General features: G+C 36.7%; 1 protein-coding gene across 1 annotated transcript; it reads right to left on the bottom strand.

Moving 5' to 3' along the window:
* Window positions 1–396: 396 nt before the first annotated feature.
* LOC121422193 lies at window positions 397–22,118 on the bottom strand. The gene is made up of 10 exons (XM_041617090.1): window positions 21,896–22,118; window positions 10,299–10,601; window positions 9,575–9,931; window positions 8,361–8,510; window positions 6,088–6,168; window positions 5,582–5,740; window positions 4,244–4,405; window positions 3,607–3,691; window positions 2,618–2,685; window positions 397–1,199 (listed from the first exon to the last, which is right to left on the bottom strand). Exons 1-10 carry the CDS (start codon window positions 21,957–21,959, stop codon window positions 970–972), a joined length of 1,659 nt encoding a protein of 552 aa, XP_041473024.1. The 5' UTR covers window positions 21,960–22,118; the 3' UTR covers window positions 397–969.
* Window positions 22,119–22,839: the final 721 nt, after the last annotated feature.

Genomic DNA, 22,839 nt, shown 5'->3' with positions numbered 1-22,839 from the left:
TCGGGTAGATATGATCAAAATTGTTGCATGACCGTCAAGTTACGTATGACTGCGATTTTTTTGCTGGAAATTGTAGTATGGGGTGTCTACTTCAAGAATCCGATGGATGCCAACTGGGTCGCCTTGGGCATTTTTTTGTTATTGAAGTCATAGGCTAGACACTTTTTCACATTCCTCTTAAATATTTAACGGAATAAACATATCATATTTGATATCGAATTGAATCAAATTCAAAATAAAATCCACTTATATGAATCACCAGGCATTTATTCCAGGACAATTAAAGGTCATTTTATGGTTATAAAAGGTCAAACTGGGCCACAAATGTAATTAATGCAACATATAATGTGAAATATTTCATGTTTGGTTGAGATATATTTGGTGTGTATAGAGTTCTACCTCCTCACTCTTTGACGATTTCTATTTCTGACTTAACCTTTGCAAAAAATGCATCTAATACCTAACTTGTTTGTATTTAAAGCATGGTATGTTCCGCATTATATGTCTTACTTTTATTTGTAAGACAATTTGACCTTTCATGACCTTAAACGACCTATAACTGACCTTTTCGTAATTAAAATTCCCAGTAATTCATATATTTGCATTTGATTTTTCATTAGCTTTTATTTGATACCAAACAGGACATGTAAATTCTGTAAAATATGAAAATCATATATAAGAGGTATGTGAGAAAGTGGGCGTGGCCTATGACGTCAATAAAAATGCCCAAGGGTGCCAAGGTGGAACCCATCGGATTCTGGGAGTAGACACCCTATACTACAACTTCCAGCAAAAAAAATGTAGTCATACCCAACTTGACGGTGATGTTGGGGTTCTTGACTTGACTACTTGTTTTCATGAGCATTATCAGCACTGGGTCTCTCGTAGTTACTGTCGACGGTTGTTCTTCCTGTTTATGTTTCTTTTCTTTCTTTGACTTGGATTTTGACTTCATAGGCGTTACCTTTTTTATCTGTCTTTGTGCGCCACCTTACCTCCAGAATTGCTGAGAGCATCTTCAAGGAACTTCAGCAACTCAACACTTTTTTCTTCATCTTCCAAGCAATTGTTTTTCGTGTAATTTTCGAAAAAGTACACGTTCTCATTTACATCTTGGGTAGCAAGTTCTGTTTTGATGTCGTATCTTTCCGATTCGGTAAGCGATGCTGCATGGGTAATGACGATCATTGGGGGATGACCTGGAATGAACACACACAAAAACACTAACTTTGTATTTCTAGAAATCATAATTATTCATTAGTTACTGGTTTTATAGACTTTAGCCATGTAAATGATGACTGTTGTTTCCAAACCTTAAGGAAAATAGAATTGGAGGAAAAAACTGGATTCTGTGTCGCTTTTTTTATTTATTATACATCGTTTGGTCGACCCCCCCCCCCGATCACTCGTTAAACCACTCCTGATTACCCATTTCAAACTTTTCTTTTAGACCAATATTACGAACATTTAATAATGATAACGAAAATAACACACAATTCTAGCGTGATAGATACAGGCCTATAATGCTTCTACACGCTACCAAATTTCCTCGGTGGCTGATTCATCACGCATCGATCCTTCAAACTAAAAATCCATTAGCCTATGGATAGTGTGTTGATAAAATAAGGAAAAAAGCATGTATCTGTAGGCAAAATAAGATAACATTTTGTAAAATCTTAAGAGGTTAAAAATTGTGTCAATAAATCAATAAACATAGTAAGGAAGCAGAAATGTTTACAATGGTTTCAGCACACGAATCATTCCCCTCATGTGAAAGTCCTTAATGCAAGGACGTCGCTCCTGACACGAACATGGATCAATTACATTTTCCCCAAAAAAACTAGAGTTTCTACCAAATGATAATTTACTCGATGTTTGTTGAAAAAAGGTATGTTATATGTTTTAAGGGGAGCATAGTTTTATCATGCTACAAACAACTTGATGCTTATTTATAGTCAAGTAGACCTCATTATTAAGTCGATCGTTAACATCAGATCTTGTCGAATAATCACTGAGGTTGCTTGATTGCCTTTGCCACCCTTCAGTAAGATTTTTTTTATAAGATCTTACATGTGATTCATGAATGAGATACCAGCTGCGGGGCTAATTTGCATTGTCGACATATTATGTCGACAATGCAAATACATTTTGAGTGCCATATGCCTCAACGGTTTCAGGGTGTCGAGAGTAACAATACCATACCGGTAAATTGCCAATTCATTTACTGCCAACTCGTCCACTCACCACATGGTATACTTTCATGTAGTCTAATGCCATTCCGTCCATCAACATTTCGTCTAACAACCATTTGATCCAGTCATCACTTCGTCAAATCACCATTTCGTCCATGACACTTTCGTCTCATGACCAGTAGGTTTAATATCCATTTCTTTTTCATTCATGTTGCACAATATAACACTAAGTCCAATGCGACCACATGGTGTATGGACTAAATGGCTATTGGACCAACTGATTATAAGGCGAAATGTAATTAAACTAAATTAAAGTAGACCATGTGTTGAGTGGATGAACTGATGGTAGACCAAAATAATGATAGTAGACGAGTTGGCAATTGGACAAATTGGCATTAGACGAAATTGGAAATAAACCTACATACCAGTGTGTTGCCTGACCTCCTTGGCGAAGTCCCCAATGAATGCAAGTCCGTATTGCCAACTGAATGGACTAGATAAAAAAGATATTTTTGTTAGTACAAATACTTTAGAATAGAATGTATAATGTCCTTAGGACATGTTATCATTATGAAAACGATGACTATCTTCCTATTGCTCTTGCGAAGCGCGAGATAAAACAAAGGGGACAATTTAATTTCTAAAATAATATCTTATTCGTTAATGCATATTGAGGGCACGAAATTTGATGATATTACGGCCTAAAAACTGGACATTTCAAGCATGTTGTAATCATAAATAGGATGCATCAATTAATATATTTTTAACCATTTATGCCAGAGCAAATCGCAAGCAAAATTTTTTGATAACCTGTCATGAAAATGGGATTTTAAGTAGTTTGTTGTATAATCAGTATTGAAACATACATAACTCGCCAAACAAAATGCGAGCGTGGTGCGCTAGCTGATACGTTTTGACAATCAGACCTGAAAAGAAATATTTTGAAAACTTGATGGACTACAAGAAAATTATACTTACCTGATTAATCAAAATTTTCGAGCGCGCAGCCCGACCAGAAAATGTTGATAATCAGGCCATAAAACTGACATTTTTACAGAGCACTTTTTAAAATAAATTTGTAAATCACACAAAATAATGAAAGTTCGATTTCCGAGGTGAAATATGTTATATATCCCGGGTTTTCTATATTGACATCCAAACTTGATATTCAAACTCCATATTGAACAAGATATGAAAATCACCTAGAGGCAACGCAAGCGCGAAGCGCGAGCGAAAAATTTATATAGTGACATGAAAGATTCTTTTTATTTTCTGCCAATAGGGGGGGGGGGGGGCCTCGCCCCCCTGGATCCGCATACGCTAAATACATATCTAAGTTGGAGTATAGGAGGCCTTTTGAATTTGACATAAACCAAATGTGCTTAATTTCTAATGAAGAATGAAATTGACTTACGACTTTTTGTACACAAAGACAGCACAATGTATTTCTTCCTGTTCACTTGGCTTGATTTTTTCTATGTCTGGTCCGCGTTCTCCACCTGCCAGTATAATTAATGCAATATTTTATGTATAAATCTTGATTGGATTTAAAGATAGTATAAGAAAAATCCTTTTTGGGTGAGAAAAATAAAACATTCGGACTTGCATGGTCACTTAGTTTAAATCAAATATTAGTTTTAAAAAATGTTAACCCTAAAAAGGACTGGGCTATTTGAGATGTATCTCGGCCGCCGTTCGCGCCGAAATTTATTTCGCGCATTATTTACCACAAAAACTACACGCCAATAAAAAGTCTGAAAATTATTACTTTTTTTATTAGGAATAAAATAGTCAAATTCATTCGTAAAAAAAAATTATGTGCAATTTTCACACCCGATTTCACTTCAAATTGTCTTCTCTTTTTTTGCCAGATGTCATCTTTGTAAGTTAATTTAAAGGTTTCTGCAAATAGTTGTGATTGATTGCCATTCTCTCAAGAAACAAGTATTCAGATATTAAAATAATGGTTGATCTGTCACCAATGGCTGCAGATATTGCTAAAAATCAGAAGCGACGATCTAAAGATTTGATTAAAGGATAGTATAACTTACGAATCTGAGCGGTTACTTCAGTCAGGTAATTTTTCTGGAAGTCGGCCATGCCTCGGTTGTCGAAAATATGAATGCTCTTAGTGAGCTTTAGGACAGTGCGTGCAATGGTTTTTCCTCCACCAGATTCCAGGTCACCGACCACCTGACTCTCTTTATATTTGCCTGTTTGATGAGAGTAGAAAAACCTCTATTTGGCAAGGAAATGATGTTTCAGACCGTTGAAATAAAGTTTGTAAATCGCCCCCAAAATGGCCAAGACCATTATACGCATTCATTTTCTTATTGCTTAAGTGAAGTCATTAAGATCACCAGGGCCGCGTAATATGACACAAAGGTTTAATAGCGATTAAAGGGATGTTCCGGGCTGAAAATATTCATATCTGAATAAATAAAGCGAAATTCAGAGAGAAAAATGCTGAAAATTTCGTCTAATCGGATAACAAATAACGAGGTTCTTGAATTTTAAAGTTTATCAATATTTTGTGAAAACAGTTACATGCACATCGTCACGAATATTCATTAGGTGGGCTGATGATGTCACATCCCCACTTTCCTTTTTCCTGTGAATGAAATGATAAATGTTTCATTTTTTCATACATGTGTAAATGATGTGTCTCCATTATGATGAAATAAGTTGCGGCAAAAAAAACTAATGCACTTAATCACTTGTCAATCCAATTGTTTTAGTTCTTGCTAGAAAAAAAATGAATAAACATAATTTTGTATAATAAAATACAACAGAATAAGTGGGGATGTGACATCATCAACCTGCCTAATGAATATTCAAAAAGACATGCTTAGGACTGTTTCACCGGAATAATGCAAATTTTTAAATTCAATAACTTCGTTATTTGTTATCCGATTTTGATCAAAATTCCAGTATTTTGCTCTGTAAATTTTACTCTATTTATTGAGAGATAAATATTCCAGCCTGGACTATCCATTTAATAGCTAAATGAATTAGCCTATCAAGATCATCGTTGCATGCGCATTTCGCTCAGGAGACTAACTGGGATGAACAATCAGAATTTTTCTTCCAAATTAGCGATCAATCGCTAATCTAAAAACGATCTTTTCAATTTCTCTCTCTCCTTCTTATCAGTTCGCACCTTCTTTGTTCATAATGGTATGCCATACACTGTAAAAGCTGTGGCGTTAAAACTGTCACAAATTGGTGTTAATAGAGGACCACACCCTGAGGTGTTAAAATTACATCCTAGAGATTGAACATAACACCAAAGAGTGTAAATGTAACAACTAAAGGTGTTGTAATAACACCTATAGGTGTAAAACTGGTTAACACCACAGTTTTTGCTGTGTATGATCGTAGAGCCTAACCTGTATGTGCAAATTCAAGAGAATTTATGAAGGACGACTTTCCAGCTCCCATTTCTCCAAACAAGCCGATGTGTGCTGACTTCACCATGGATCCATCTCGCTTAAATTTGAAGTCCAGTAAACGTTTACGTAGATCAGCTAATTCTTCCTTGATATTTTCTGAAATGTGCATGCAAAAGGGTCTCGAATTAAAAAAAATAATGATCGCGGAAAGATGTTCATCAATGAATACTATATATGTTAGTAATATTAGTCATAATCAATCAAAGGGTCACCATTGCATTAAAAAATTTTCACTTTTTTGTTGCATTTAAGCTTTGCAATGATTTGAATAAGATTTGGCTTATGATATTATACAATCGAATGTTCGCCCTGTTAAACATCTAAAGAAACCTGGAATTCGGACATTCACCCTGAAACTATTATAGTTCTTGAAGTATCATTTACCAGGGAATCATTATATCCAGCATGCATCCACAAAAATGAAATTTGAATGCAATACTCACGTAATCTCACTTCTTCTGGATCTGGTATAGGCATCGAGTATACTGATCTCAGACAAGGAATGACATTCAAGACTACTTCACCTTTTAAAAAAGGAAAAACAAGGGGTCTTAATTTTGTGTTTTCCACGGCAGATGCGCGAGTTGGTGTCTACTATAGAGAAAGGCATAAGATCTATGTGAATTTTCTCATCCCTGGTCTCACTGGCTGACGTATACAAAACGAATTCATAAAGGACACAGTGGACGAGCAACATATCGCGGGTGGATCCATTCGATTTTCATCCGTTCCTAAATGGACAAGGTTGTCGAAAACACAACGCAAAAGAATGGACATGGGTGGTGCACGTATGAAGCGCGGATGTTAAAACCATGCGGATGAAAACGGATGGAAGCGGATGACAGCTTCAAACGACATGAACGAGGGGATTTTGAATACTTTATTTACGAGATGCATACGCTTACATCCTTTCTATTCCCGTGTCTATACGATGTATAGACGTTCCATGTTCCTTATTTTTCCTCCCTATTTCCGCCGTTCAGCTTCAGTGGATCTGAGTTGCGATGATGCAGAGAGGATACAGCAGATGTTTCACGGATGATAACGGACATGGAACGTTTGTTGCTCGTATATGTTGCGGATCATACCGGCGGAAAGTTCATCCGTTCAAGGCTTGGTCCCACTGCACTTACGGATGCAGAGATGATGCAAAACGGAAAATTCTTGCCATCCGCAGGAAAATGTTAACAGTTGTGTATCCGTTGTGTACTCTTTGCATACGGTTTCATACGCTCTTTATCCATCGAGCATCCGTCCACTGTGATTTCATCGTTCGCCCATTTAGTCTATTGTCTGGAGCGGATAAAAACGGATGGAGCCACCACGAAATCAATGCGTTGTGTCCGTCGGCCAGTGGGACCAAACCTTAAGTTTGGTGCACACTCAAACTGTTTGTGCGGATGAAATCACAGTGGACGGATCCTCGATGGATAGAGCGTAAGTAACACGTATTTATGCAGATGTAAAGCGTCTTCCAACGGAAGACAAGATTTAATTTACGTTTTACATCCGCTTTGCAGTGCAGTGGGACCATTCTTTTAAGCCCAGCGCACTACGCGATCCGATATGACATGATTTTCCTTCTTTAATAAATCACATTTCGCATTAAATATGAAAGTTCCAAAAAGTGAAATAATTCTATTTGAAGCTCGGCATAATGTTAGGAATAATGAATCATATGTTTTATTTGCGGCAAGCCATGTGGTCGGAGTAAAGTCCAAATCGGCTTCAAGTTGCAGCAGATGATGACGTCATTACGATTTGGAAATGAATTTTCTTTTAGTCCTATACAGGGAGGCTCAAACTAGACTGAATTTCGATTTCTTTCGTACCACTATTCTGAACTCTGATCGCCAAGACTTTATTGGATGGGAGTCAAATGTTATTACAATTTATTCGGATCGCAATAAAATTACATAGAGCGCTCTGAGTTTAGGTCTTAGAACTTTTTTTTTTTTATAAACCCGGCGATTGTAAATAGAAATTCAATCATAGTAGCAAAACTGATTTTGGTTTAAGAAAAAAATGGGAAAATGGGGAATAAGTGAACCGTGTATATTTGAGAAATGAAGCAAATGCAAGTGGTAAATCAAGGCAACGAAGGACATGTCATGTAATTGTAAAAAAAATGACTTGTATAACATCGATAGGATGTTGTCATAGGTTCACAAAAAAGAAAAATATCATTTTGAATTTTTAGTTTAGCGTTAAACATGATTACTCTTCTTCTTCTACTTATTTTTTCTTTTCATTACTTGCTTTTTGTTTGCATATTATAAATAAAGGAGACCTTTACCGTGTTTACAGTTTACTTAAAATTCATGTTAGTATATATGTAATAATAATAATAACAATTTTATATACAATTGCAATTTTATATAAAATCACAAAATTGCCTCTAAGCGGTAAAGAGAAAGGAAAATGAAGTATAAAGGTAATATAAATAGAATTACTTTGTACAACAAAATGTATCAAAAACTAATATTACAATTTACAACTTTCTCACCGGATCATGAAATAAAGAAATATACCATCAAATGTGCCAATAAACAAAATATGATCAATATATAGGGTGATTACAAAGTGATGTAGGCCCACGCACATACAGCTTAAAGTTTTTCTATGTTAAAACTTTTACCAATCATCTCAGATTTTTTAGGGGCTTTCTCTCTTTTTATGTTGATTTATCTTTGATGAATGATATAAAGTCAAATACCTAGGGGCGATAGTCTTTTCTTCTTCCTTAGAACCAGCAAAGTCACAAATAAAGCGACTATTCCAATGGCTATCAATAGCAGTATAACAAAGATATATATCGCAACCTTGACTCCAACTGAAAGTCCACTCCTCATAGGTTCAACGATCACTGCATCAAAGAAATTTAAAAAAAAGATCAAATTGAAAATAACATAATAATAATCATTTCAGAAAAGTACAGGTTACACGGACCTAATCACTAGTGGCAGGCCATATATATTCATTCGAGCCAACCCATTGCTATTTTTTTATTTTGATATGGCTGATTGACAGAGTGTATGCATAATTATGATTGTCCATCTAACACTGATTATATTTTTGGTAATTACTGAACTTCCTTTTCCCAAATTGGGAAGAAATATCACCAATTTTGGACTATATTTTCACTGGCGGAAGGATTAGGGCTATTTTGCTGTTTGAGGTGATGAATCTGCTCCCCCCCCGAAGGTGTCTTCAAACACGCCAATTTATTTTTAAAATGAGCCGGTAGAGGGACCCTTTTCTGATCAGATATGGATTGCCAGATATATATCCTATCCACTGGTAGTAAACATTCGACCCCCGAATTTCATCCTTATTTTGTATGAATTTTTTAAAGTGCCAATTTAACACATGAGTCTATGGGGAATGAATTAGGCCTGTGATACCTAAAGAATAGTATTGACACATGGTGTGTTTTGAGTATATTAACTTTCTTTCGAAATTTAGGGTTTCTCTTTTTGGTGCGATATCCTATACAGACATGACAGACTGAGTTTTTTTTTAATAGATTCAGTTGTTTTCCTCCTGTCCAGTTTCCCTTGTCTGCTTATTTCTTTTTAAAACATGGGCTTCATCCCTAGCCAGTAATCAAACAGATTGAGAACTCGATTTCCAGGAGGCAAGGATCCATGCCTGAACTAGGTTTTATTTTTGCATTCGATTCAAAGAGCTCGATGGTAACAGGAACACTTAACCAGTAAACATGGGCTCTCATTTGGACAACTCTAGTATATACCAAACTATTAAAACATTTTAAATAGTTTTTTTTTAAATGCCCAACGTTTAACCAAGCCTGGGTAACATGCTGCCCTCACAACTATTGGTAAAAAAATATGCCGAAACCGGGAATAAAAACTAAGTGGGTAATATAGAGTATATATAATATATATAGTATTCACTATTGTTCTATACCTGTCGACGGAGGTGGAACCAGCACAGTAACGGTTGTTGACCTGTCAGTGCCATTGGTTGCATTGCCCCTTACCGTACAGGTGAAATTTTGTTCTTCGTCTTCTTTAGCAGCCACAGTGATGGTCGCCTCCTTTTCATATCTTCCATCGGGCAATGTCCTCTGGGATGGATCTCCAAGGGGTTGCTTCACTTTACCAGATGACGTCCATTCAAGGGTTACATCGGGTTTGAAGCCACTGACAACACATTCTAGGTTAAACGGATATGTGTTGGCTGCTTCAACGATGCACAGATGTTGGTATGGGTTATTTGTTGACTGAGGGTCACAATTTGTTACCTGAGGCATCGATGGAGACGCTGTGTAATGGAAAAGAGACCGAGTTTCGAGAAACGGAAAGTACAAGAAATTTCGTTTATTTGCCCTCATTCCCAAGATTATGTCACATATTGACATATTAACCTTCCTTTGGGACGCCATTTCAAAAAATCACGTTTCTTTTTTCGCTTTAACTAAGGTGGTATAGCCTCTATAACTTCTTATATTCTAAAATCTTTAAAAACATTCTGAATAGATAAAAATGTCATCCGTTATTTCATTTGAGGTTTATTTAAAAAAAAGGGCACCCCTGTTAATGATGCAGTCCCTGATCACCCTACCCTTACCCCCCCCCCCCAACAAACCTTAATCGGCTGACTATCAAGTATGCACATGAAGACTACTTACCGTAGATGGTGAGTTCGGAACTATTAAGGTAACTATCTCCAGAATCAAGTTCTAATCTGCAAGTGTATTCTCCTTCGTCTGACACCGTTAAATTCAGGATATCGACTGAATAGTCGTCGTTCAAACGAAACCGTTCATCGAAGCTCACAAGTTCGCCTTTGAAATACGATACTTTTGTTTCACCACTGCTGTTCATCCAGTACAATGCAAGGACATCCGTGTAGAGGAATTCACATGGGAGACGTACCGTCTCACCAAACCATCCTATTGCATGTTTTTCAGTATATACCCTGGCCAAACAACCTATGAAAAAAAAGTGAGAGGAGAAAGGTGATATTGTATTCTAAATGAAGAGTCATTGACTATTATTATTGAGCAAAACGAAATGATTCATTGGCAGTGCATTCTTTGTAAGGTGGGTCACTCTCTCACACACTCATGACTGCAATGAATGAATCCAGTCACGCCTTACTTTGGCATGACTGCAATGAATGAATCCAGTCACGCCAAAGTAAGGCATGACTGCAATGAATGAATCCAGTCACGCCTTGAATCCAGATGCAGTCATTGCAGTCACGCCTTACTTTCCTATAGTAATAAATCAAATTTTACATCACTGCCCGGGGGCCACTTACATTGACGAGTGGATACCATGCGCGACCCCCCAAAACCCCGTAAAAATGATGTCTTTTTCAAGATAGGGCACGTTACGTACGTAACGTGATAAGGGTGTCAAAACAACAAAAATATTGAAAAAAGGGTATCTATTTCGTGTTTAGGATCAAATATCTTTAGGATCAAATATGCAGGAATGACAAAACAAAATCAAAATGTTTTCTGAAGGACGTCCTTTTTGCCCCAACACTACGTGTTTAGAGTCCGATTTGCGCGAGGTGTGGAAGGTGGGGCCGTACTAAACCAAAATTGGGACCTTTCGCAATCCTCATGGACGCTAGTATTAGGGTCCCCTAACACAAAAGTTAACGCTTAATCATGCACCTGATTTTTAAGATTGATTGTGCATTATAGTCAATAGAATCAAACGTAGAAAACTGCTCTACAATCAATGCTAAGCTTTGTGTTACAGGGGGTTACAGGTCCTACAGATCTGCTTTTCGTGTGCAAAATACTTTTCCGCGACACCCGCACCATACATGCATGTATCCAGTCAGACCGCAGGTCCCTATGCTAATGAGCAAAAAGGCAAGATTCATCCAAATCATCTCGTGGCTGAATCCTCCTTGCAAAATCTCGTGATTCGTGAGATTTTCTTTCTCTAAGAATTTACCTGTTTTAACCTCAAGTTAAATGAAATATTATTGCACCATCAGATAGAGTAAATATTACTCTTTCATATTGGTCATTTATTTTGTATACAATATTTTGTTAAATAAGTAAATTTCTGGCCTGAAAATGTGCCTCAAAACTGAATTTTCTTCCTCTGTTTTCTTTTGCAAATTCTGCAAAACTTTTTATTTTGAACCTCAATGATATCTATATCACCATAAAGCTGAACTTCTGTACTTTCTCACAATGCCACTCTTTTAATCGGGTCAAGATCACACTTTTCCCACCAAGGTACAAGACGAGATTTCTGAAATGTTGTACTTGCATGAAATCCAGAGTTCTGATTGGCTGGATAAGGTTCACAGAACAACAGGCGCGGTGTATTTGAGGAGATTACCACATGGGAAGTGTGACCTTCCCACGAACCCAGGCACTGGGACCGTTGGAATTTGCCATTGTGTGGTCTCTTTGACCAATCAGAGTGCAGTATTCTTGTTTTCAAATTGCTTTATGTACTTGGCAAATGAAAAGTTTGATCTTGACCCGATTAAACCAATCCTTATTTTGAAACCTATATCATTTCAAAGCATACCTATTCAGCTTTATCATGATATAAAAATCATTTGGGCTCAAACAAAAATAAAGTGTGAAAATAGCCGCTTTTGTCAGGTGAAAATATTTATTTTGTAGCATATTTTAGATAAAAATTTTAACCTATATTACAAAATATTTGAATAAATCCAAACACATGATCTGAAAGAGTGATTCTTCTTCTTTACAATGCATAATTAGAGCAGCAATGACCGAATGAAAAGAGGTGCTTTGGTCCGCATCAAGCCCATTAAATATGCAAAACATCTCAAGTCATGAATATCACTTGGATGAAAGAAGCCACTTTCTTGGGACCTGCAGTCTGACTGTATATTACGACTGATGGCTGGAGATATTCGAAATGCAGGACCTAAAATAGATTATGACATGGATAAGAAAGTGGTTTTTCAAACAAATCGAGTACATATTGAGTGAGGAAAAACTTACTGAATGAAGGCTTAGATATAGATCATTAAAGTCCATCGAATCGATATTACATTTAATGTGGATTATTGGTGGATCACTGGCAATAATTGATTTCATGGGTCAGATCAACCTCTCCAGCCGAACATTTCGCATGCGTTGATATGTACACAGCATATATGCTATACGTTTCCTTTTGTTTCTTTTGTTTGCTCCTTCTACGCAAACGATATGCCTCTCGCACACAATGTAATGGGCATTATGTTTTACTTTCCCCAGAAATGGGGGATTAGATTCAAATTCCGGGGGGAACACTTCCATTGATGAGTGGATATCAGGCAAGACCATGGGGGTTCGAAAACTATCCTAAGCAAGGGAAGCAATTCTTTTCCAGAATATGAAAATGCATCTCTTAACAAGTATTTGGCTTGTGAAACCCTACAAGTATTGGATATATATCCCTTTTTTCAGCATTTTAAACATCGTTTTGACACCCTGATAACGTTACATAGGCCTATACGTAACGTACCTGCCCACTCTGTCTCTTTTACGCGTGGTCGCTCCTGGTATCCACTAATCAATGGAAGTGGGCCCACCGGGCGGCCTCTCGAGCTCTAGGAGGACTCAAATGTGGCTTTGGAAAGTCGTCCTCAATCGGATATATCGCTGTTACCATAGTAGCAACCAGAATTTTGCACACGAAACGCATATTGAATGTTTGCTTCGCAGATGCGAAACGAAAAAAAATCTCATGTCACACAATTTGCAGTGCAGGACCGAGTTTTACGACCATGATGACGGGCCCAACAAGTCTCTTCCAAAATCAACTACCGTTGTAAAATAAGCGTGCGCGTCCTCAAACGAAAGGTCGGGAATAAAGGTAAAACCGACGACGAACGGACGCGTGACATAAAAATAAAATATCTCTGTACTTGTTTAGGGGTTCATTTCAGGGAATACTTGATATACTTAAGAGTATCGTTTTGTTTTCCAATACTTGTTAAGGGGTTCATTTTCAGAATATGGAAATTACATCGCTGTATTTTTTAGGCGCTTAGTTCTGTGATTACTTGCCAATAGTATTCGTTTCCAATACTTGTTAAGGGGTGCATTTTCAAAATATGGAAAATACCTGTTTAGGGTGTTTTTCAAGACCCCTTGGTCGCGCATGGTATCCACTCGTCAATGGAAGTGCCCCCGCCCCCCGGGCAAGTATGGCAAATAAGAAAGTAAAAGGTAGAGTATTATGCACAAACCGTACATGATCTTAAGAATTCACAACCTGGAAAGTGGCACAAACACATAAAGAAATTGTGTAAGCTATGTTCTAAATAAGTAGAAATCCCTGGTTTTGACGATGACCCTGTCTCCATTAATACCCACTTTGCTGTAATTTGTAACCAATTACCTCCTCTTGACTTAAACCTACTTTCAGCTTATTTACCTGCAGATTCCCCTCCACCGATTATTTACCAGGGGCATGTTCTATGTGCTCTGAGGAAACTAAAGGCAAAAGCCCCTTTTACACCTTCACGGAAGCAACACGGATCATCCCGGATTGTCAATCCGGGGTCATCCGTGTACAGTCCGGGACTACCGTGTACACTCCGGCTACTCATCCGGCGCCATCCTTGATGTACCGGCATGTCCGGGAGAAAAATTGAACATGTTCAATTTTTCATCCCGGAGTACACGGACTGATAATCATCCGTGTTCATCCTTGTAGCCTTCTTGTACATCCGTGTAGCTACCGAATGCATCCGGGAGGCTCCTTGTAAGAACCGGGTGATCCTTGTTGATACCGGCTTTATCCGGGTCAAATGTTTGTATTGTTTGCGTACATGAACAATAGTTCGTATTCATATAACCAAGCACGAGCATGCTCCAGATGCTGCAAAAAGGGACGAAACTTCATTCTAGCAAGATATATCCCAGTACAGAATATGAGCAACCGTGAAGGTCCGTGTAAAAGACCCAGTATCATCCGTGATCATCCGGGTATTCCGTGTGGGCTCAGGGAGCATATGAAACAGGATCCCTCTTGCTACCTTGCCTATCCTTGTAGACTCCGTACTTTTCCGTACATATCCGTGTTAATAACCAGTTAACTCCGTACTCACTCCGGGAATGCTAGAAAAATACAAATTTGGCACCCCGGATCATCACGGACTGAGATCCGTGATGATCCGTGTTGCATCCGTGAAGGTGTAAAAGGGGCTTTACCAATTCGTCTAGTCAAAGAGTTTGCAGTGGAACTTGCTGAACCGCTAACATATATATTCAATCAATGTCTGCAGGAAGGCACATTCCCGAATGACTGGAAAAAATCATGTATAACCATTGGCGACGAAATCATTTGTCATCTAGTCTTCCCGCTAGTCAAAAACTTTTCCATGATTACCTTGGTAGTCGACTTCCCTGTTCATGTTTCTTTACTCTTGTCGTTGAAAAAGAAGTGATTGACATTGTTCATAATTTGAAAACAAATAAGGCTGCTGGGTATGATGGACTACAGTGGCGTAACTACGGAGGGGGGGCATGGGGGGGCACGTGCCCCCCCAATCGGCTGCCAAAAAAAAAAAAAAAAAAAAAAAAAACGGGGAAAGGGAGAAAAAGAGGGAAAAGGGAGGAGAAACGTAGTGGGGAAAGAAGAAATTATTGTTCATTATAATGTTATATTATATTATATTGTACATGTATGTTATATTACATAAGAAGCATTTTTTCATTACTTTATGAAAAATTATTTGTTTCATTGGTGCTCGCATAGACTGTTTTACGAGATATATAATCCTGTTGTACTAAAACCTCCCGTTTTCAAATTAATATACACAAATATATTTCCTCGCAATTCGAGTTATTATTGCTTTATGTAGTGACATATTCTTATTTTTCATGACTACTTAAAGTGATTGCCCTATTTTAAGGTCTTAATATAAAACATTTCCTGTCCGTGCTAACGTTCGCATAAGTGAATTGGTGAGATTTCTGCTCTTCATGAACTCCTTAAATCAGTCCTTAAAATGTCAATTTTTCTGATCTGAATATCAAAAATTTTCAGCTCGCGTTTCGCGCTCGCACCATTCGGCTAGTGAAATACGTAGGGTCTTAGTGAATTCCTACAAACAAGCCTTAAAATGCCCCTCTTCAGGTCGGAATATCCTAAATTTTCAGCTCGCGCTTCGCACTCGCAGTATTTGATTAGTGAGATGCGTATGATACTCATGATAACAATGATGTCTTCAAAAAGTACTTCATGTGGTTAGATGTAATTGTAACAAAATCGGCAAGCGCTTGGCACTGGCAATAGATGACTATAGTGAGATTGGTATACTCTTAATGGATTCACAAAAAGCATAGTCCTTAAAATATCCATGTTTGGGGTCAATAAATAAAAAAATTAAGCTCGCGCTTCGCGCTCGCATCATTTGGTTAGTGAAATACATTCGGTCTTAGGGAATACATACAAACAAGCCTTAGAATGCCCCTCTTCAGGTCTAAATTTCCTAAATTTTTATCCCGCGCTTCGCGCTTGCAGTATTTGATTAGTTAAATGCGTATGATAATCATGATTACAGTGACTACAAAAGGTGTTTCATGACTGTGTTTAGATGTAATTCTAACAAAATCAGCAAAGGATGGCACTAGCATTAGATGACTGTGGTGAGATATTTATACTCTTTATGGATTTTGAAATAGTCCTAAAAATTTCTCTAATTAGGTTCAATATATAAAAAAAAATTAGCTCGCAATTCGCGCTCGCATTGTTTGTTTAGCGACACAGTTACATATCATGATTACAAAAAAATTGCTTATAATGTCCCTTTTTAGCTCTGAATATCAAAAATTTTCAGCTCGCGCTTCGCGCTCGCATTATTTAATCAGTGAGATACATATCCTGCATGTCCTTAAAATATCTCTGTTAGGTCAGAATACCTGACAACTGAGCGCGCTTCGCGCGCTCCCTAAGTGACTCGAAATTTTGCTGGTGCCCCCCCAATGCTGTAACCCACGGTACGCCACTGATGGACTATCTAACAAGCTTATTAAAGAAGTCATTGATATTGTTTCTCCTATTACCCATATATTCAATTTATCTATTGTACATGGAATCGTTCCTTTGAGTATGAAGATAGCCAAAGTTGTGCCGATATACAAAAAGGGAAATCCTCAGGAAGTTGGAAACTACCGGCCCATCTCTCTTCTTACATGATTTTCTAAAATTCTTGAAAAAATAATTTCTGTTCGTGTTATGAAGTTTTTGAAAATCAATAATATTCTCGCTCCTGAACAATTTGGTTTTCGTGAAAAACACACTACCTCTCATGCTCTGCTGCATTTCATTGACAAAATTTCTTCTGCAAGAGATAATGGGCTCCATACTGTCGGTATATTCTTGGACTACTCCAAAGCCTTTGACACGATTGACCATGACGTTCTTTTGTATAAACTATCTTTCTATGGATTCCGGGGTAAGGCTTTGGAGTGGTTCAAGAGCTACCTCTCTGATAGAAAACAGTTTGTATTTTTAAATGGTGTTAAGTCATCTATGCAGTCAATTACATGTGGAGTGCCACAAGGTTCACTCCTTGGACCTATATTATTTCTCATATATACTAATGATTTCACTCAGTCATCAAAAATCCTTTCATTTATCCTGTTTGCAGATGACTCAAGCATATTTTTTTCTGAAAAGAACCCCTGCAATTTATTGCAAACTATCAATTCAGAATTAATTTCTGTTAACGAATGGATCATTGCTAACAGGCTTTCCTCAAATCTTGTTAAAACAAACTACATGTTATTCAGTAATACCCTACAACATTTGCCAGATAATATTAAATTAATGATGTTCAGATTACTGAAGTATTGAGTACAAAATTCCTTGGGATATACATTGATAGTAAGCTGAATTGGAAAGTTCACATATCTCATTTATGTAAACTACTTTCCAGAAATTCAGGAGTCATTAATTCATTGAAGAGTATATTCCAAAACATATTTTATGCATGTTGTACTCAACTCTCATTTTGCCTTACTTGAATTATTGCATCCTTGCCTGGGGTAACGCTGCTAAAGTTCATTTGGCTTGGTTATTAAAAGTGCAGAAAAGGGTAATTAGACTAGTATGTGGAGTTAGTTCACGATATCACACTAATATTTTGTTTCATGAAAACAAGTTTCTTAATTTACATGATATATTTGATCTCAACCTCGGTTGCATTATGTATCAATTAAATAAAAGAAAACTTCCTCTTGCCCTAATTTATTCATTATGTGTTAGAAATGACCAAATCCATTCTTACTATACAAGACAAGTTTCTTTTCTCCACTTGCCATTAGTCAAAACTAGTTTTCGGCTAAATACATTTGTTTATACCGGGCCAAAATTATGGAACTCCCTTCCTTCTTCTTTGAAGCAATCAGTTAGCCTCAGTGTTTTTAGAAACAAGTTAAAGACCGATTTGCTTAAGAAATACTTAGATCAGTAAACGAATGCCTGCTTGTTATATCTTGTCTAATTTTATAAATTGTATTCTTTCCACAATTATATATGCAAAAATAGAGCTCTGCCTATTTTCTTTTTTTTTCTTCTTTTCTTTCTTCTTTTTGAATTTTAGATTCTTATAGTTTAGGTCTAATAGGATTTGTTTGCATTCTGCATTTCATTTTCTGTTACTTTTTAGTGTATCTTTTGTAAATATGTATATCTGTACCTTGGTTACTACAATTTTTTGTTTGTTTGTTCTATGATGTTTTATACGATTGCTAATGTAAGTTTTTAATATTCTGGTGGCCTATGGTCCACAAGCTAAGCTTTTTAGTAGGTCACCACGTTTCATTTCCATCTATTCTCATGGGTGTTACAAGTATATTATATGTATTATGTATATTATCCTGTAATATTTACTTTCTGTTCTTTGCTATTTGCTTGTATCACATTGATTTACTGTTGTTGTTGTTTGTTATCGGATTTGAAGCGAAATAAAGATTCATTCATTCATTCAAAGCCCCAAAATCTAGGGCAGTCCACCTGAAATTTGGGGATGGACACAGGTAAAAAATTGGACAAGCCCCCCCCCCAAAAAAAAAGAAAGAAATGTTATCAACCTAAATTTTAGGAGTGGCTAACCCAAAAAATTTGACAAGCAAAAAAAAAATGATCGTCGGCTGACACAATCCTTCTGTCTCTTTTTTGTTAGTGTTGTTACAATGTAAACTTACTCTCTTACAGTGTACCTTATTTTTTTCTCCCCTTTTCTCTTTCTTTCCCTTTCCTATAGTAATATTCTCTTTACCTTTTTGAGTCCTGTCCCTTACACTTTACTCTTTTTATTTTCTTGTCTGTCCCTCTTTCTTTCTATACATCCTTTCTTTAGCTTTCTATCGGTTCTTTGTAGGTTAGGCCTATGTACATGGAAAATTTGAAATGATTACAGTTATTGTCTTGCTAAAATGTATTATATTATTTGTTCTTATGTTGAATCTATTTTTTTTATTTATAAATCATTTTGTATCTCATATACATGTAGGATTCATATCTTTATTATGTACTGTCAATCATAATTTACAGTATTTTGACTTCTATGTTCTCCATGTCACCCTCCTCTTCTTCACTACTTTTTGTTTTTTCTCTCTATCAATTTTCTCTTTCTATTTGGAGGACATATCGTCGGCCTTATGCCAAAAGGGCCTTAACCCGATTTTAGGGTTCTGAATATTTTATAATAAATTTAACACATTTCATGTAAAACTTAATAACTTAACACGTTTATCGAAATTGGCTTCAAAAGCAAAAAACGACCACAAACTTTTGATTATTAGAGAGGCCAAAACCTTTATAAACGCCATTATCTCGGAATGGCCAAAAGCAGTTAAGGCCCTTTTGGCATAAGGCCGACGATATACCCCCTCTCTCCCTCTCTTTCTTTCAATTACTCTCTCTCTTTCCATTACTCTCTCTCTCTTCTTCTTCTTCTTCTCTTTCGCTCTTCCACTTTGCTTATTTATCTCTTTCTCAAACTTCTATTTACGAGATACATCTAATAGTTTGAGATAAGTTTTGACGTAGAATACTGTAATCATGTTTTTATGCATTTGCTTTGTTATATCTGTGTATTGTACTTCATGAATTTTTGTAAATTGTCCCTTTCAGGTTGTGCTGCTGGTCAATTTTTATGTGCATATATACCAATAAATAAAATAAATGAATAAATAAATCACAAAAGGAATCTGCAAATTACTTTCTCATTCCAAGCTCATGGTAAGCAATCAGGAATGTGATCAGATAGTCAAGACACAATGCTCCTCTCATTGTCTCTTCACTGTTACGCTTTTCACCTTCAAAATCATATCTTCCAAACAATTAACCTATGGGCATACCATTTGCGCACGCCACATCAATGTGCGCCGCATGGAACCTTACGAACATCTAACACCAGCTGTATACATGTATAGAAGACAAGGTCAAAGGGGACCGAGGATTCCCCGCTTCGAACATTCGCACTCACGCATTCATTTGAAGTGCAGTGGTCCTTTGCATGGAGTAGAGTTAAAACGTACCGCGAACGATCGTGTGTGCGTGCATGTATGTGTGTATGTGCATCAAAGAAGGGCGTGAAAACTAAACATATGCAAACTGTGTATAATTTGAATGGTGAATTACAGACAGAAGGGAAAAAACGGTTAGACCAGTAGGCTTATTCTTTTGTTTTATTTACCATATTTACTGGTTTCAAGTGTGTTTTTACTGAGTGGGCCAGTTGATTTTTAACTGGACCAGTAAAAACCAACTGGATAGCAGTACCTTAAGGGCATACCTGTTCAAGAAAATTAATAATACCAGCCAAATTGTTTTCATCAAACTGGTGTATACTGGATCAGCATGAACAGTATTTTATTATGGTTTCCAGTACATTTATACTGGGCCAGTTGATTTTTAACTGGAACAGTAAAAATCAGCTGGAAACAAATTCCATCAAATTTATACCAGTTCAAGCACTAGCTAACTTGTGTTTCATCAAACTGGTGTATACTGGACCAGTATGACCAGTATTTTGTTCTACTGGTTTCAATTACATATTTACTGGGCCGGTTGATTGTTAACTGAACCAGTAAAAATCAATTAGAAACAAATTCCATCAAATTGATACCAGTTCAAGAAAAGTAGTAATACCAGTTTACTTTTGAGTTTTCATCAAACTGGTGTCTGCCTCGGATCAGTTTGGCAATTTTTTTTTCTGGTTTCAGTATATTTGCAGTGGGCTAGTTGATTTTAACTGGACCAGTAAAAATCAAGTGAAGACCAATTCTATCAAATATATTGTAATTATCATTTATTGTTATCAGTACTATTGTTATTATTCTTTTCAATGTTATCATTAATATATTTATAAGCATTTTGAGAACTCAGTACTTTCATTTTAATTATCGTTATGCTTAAGACATGAAACAAGATATATTCCCCTGATAAGTCAGCTCGTCTAATTTCAGTGGTTTGCCTCTTTTGCATAATAATACATTTTTAAACAGTATTTAGAAAAAAAATATCCATGCAATATGGCACTTGTTTTTTTAATATTATAAATTTAAATGTGTGAAATACTTCACAATGAAAACGTGTAATTAATTTTGCAATACATATTTAAAAATTAAACCAGAAAGATTTCACAACAAATTCACCGATCATGATATACGTAAAACTAAACGCAAAATGCCAGTGACGCCAGTAAGACCAGTTGAGTTTGATAGCAGTATACACTTTACATTTTTTTTTTGGGGGGGGGCATTTCTGCATAACTGGAACATGCATATACACTGCAGTATAAATAAAGAAAATAAATATTATTTATTTTCTTTATTCATTAAATAAATAAATAATGAATGAATGCTCTTGATGGGCAAATATACATGTACATTGACGCTCTCCGCCGTACGGGCCACTGTGGGATCTATGCACTAGGTGGAAGCCCCGCCCCATCCCTCCAATACAACAGCAAAACGTCGACCGTTTTCTTTACTCGAAAACCATCACTCCCTCCCCTTCCCCCATTATCTCAAGAACCATGGGGGTTCAGATTGCAATGTTATTCGCTATAAAAACAAGTAACATGAAAGGAGTAATGAATATACACGTTGGTTTTAATAGCTCACCCGATAACCACAATATCAGGAAGCTAAATTGGCTTGTGAAAACTTACATTCGACTACACACCTCTGTACCATTGACAAAACATTAATGACACATTGCAGCACTTGTTCAACCAAAAACACATAAAACGTCAGATATAACTTACCTCTAGTAAGGAAACATACTAACAGAAATGTGCTAAACCAAGATGCTTTTCCTATTTCATCCATTACAAATTTCAGATTTCGATGAAAATAAATGACGTATCAATCAGTCAATATAACGTTAGCGCTTCCCTGTTCCATTAATGTGAGTAGAGTCTGTATGAGTAAAATGAAATGTAGTATCAGATATATTTGCTCACACATGATTATTATCCGTTGTGTATTGAGCGAAGGTCAAAGGCAACGTGGGATTTCCCACTGTTCATAATGAAGCACGACACAATAGCGAGGGGAACCTAGAGGATGAGATTAATATGGAAGCCCCCCCCCCCTCCACACACACACACACGCACCCTCGCAGACGCATATCCGCAACCCACTCACACACCCACACACACACACGCCAATGTGGACACACACACACACACCCTCCCACACACTACCTCTATCTCTCCATAATTCCATGATCTCCCCATGGAAAAGCAATGACTTCGTACAAGTTATCATTATCCTACAGTTCAAAACATTACCATATAGTTTTGATTTAGTTTAAATATTTCAATACACCCTCACTTATCATTATAATCCATTGCTGTGAATCGCTGGTGTTTGGTAATTGATCTTTCTTTGCGGTTCTAGAGTTTTATCAATCTTTCATTTGTGCCTGCAGTTTCGGTATGAAAACAAATATCCTTGACTCGTTATGGAAATTTACCCGAAATTTCTCAAATCATGTACCATTAAGTCCATAAAACTCACTTATTCATATAATTTATATCTCAAATTGTGTAATTGATTATGTCGAAAATAATTCATACAACACAAGTTCTTTCTTGTCCTAAAGAAATAGTAAAGGAGCTCGATAAATTATTTTTTTTTTATTTCCTATGGAAAGGACAACCCGCAAAGTTTAAAAGAACTAATGTAGTTAGCACAATAGAGGAAG

Source organism: Lytechinus variegatus, chromosome 1, assembly GCF_018143015.1.
Source record: "Lytechinus variegatus isolate NC3 chromosome 1, Lvar_3.0, whole genome shotgun sequence".
NCBI classification, from domain to species: domain Eukaryota; kingdom Metazoa; phylum Echinodermata; class Echinoidea; order Temnopleuroida; family Toxopneustidae; genus Lytechinus; species Lytechinus variegatus.
The sequence above is the reverse complement of the archived record's forward strand: the minus strand, read 5'-3'. Positions and strand labels throughout refer to the sequence as shown.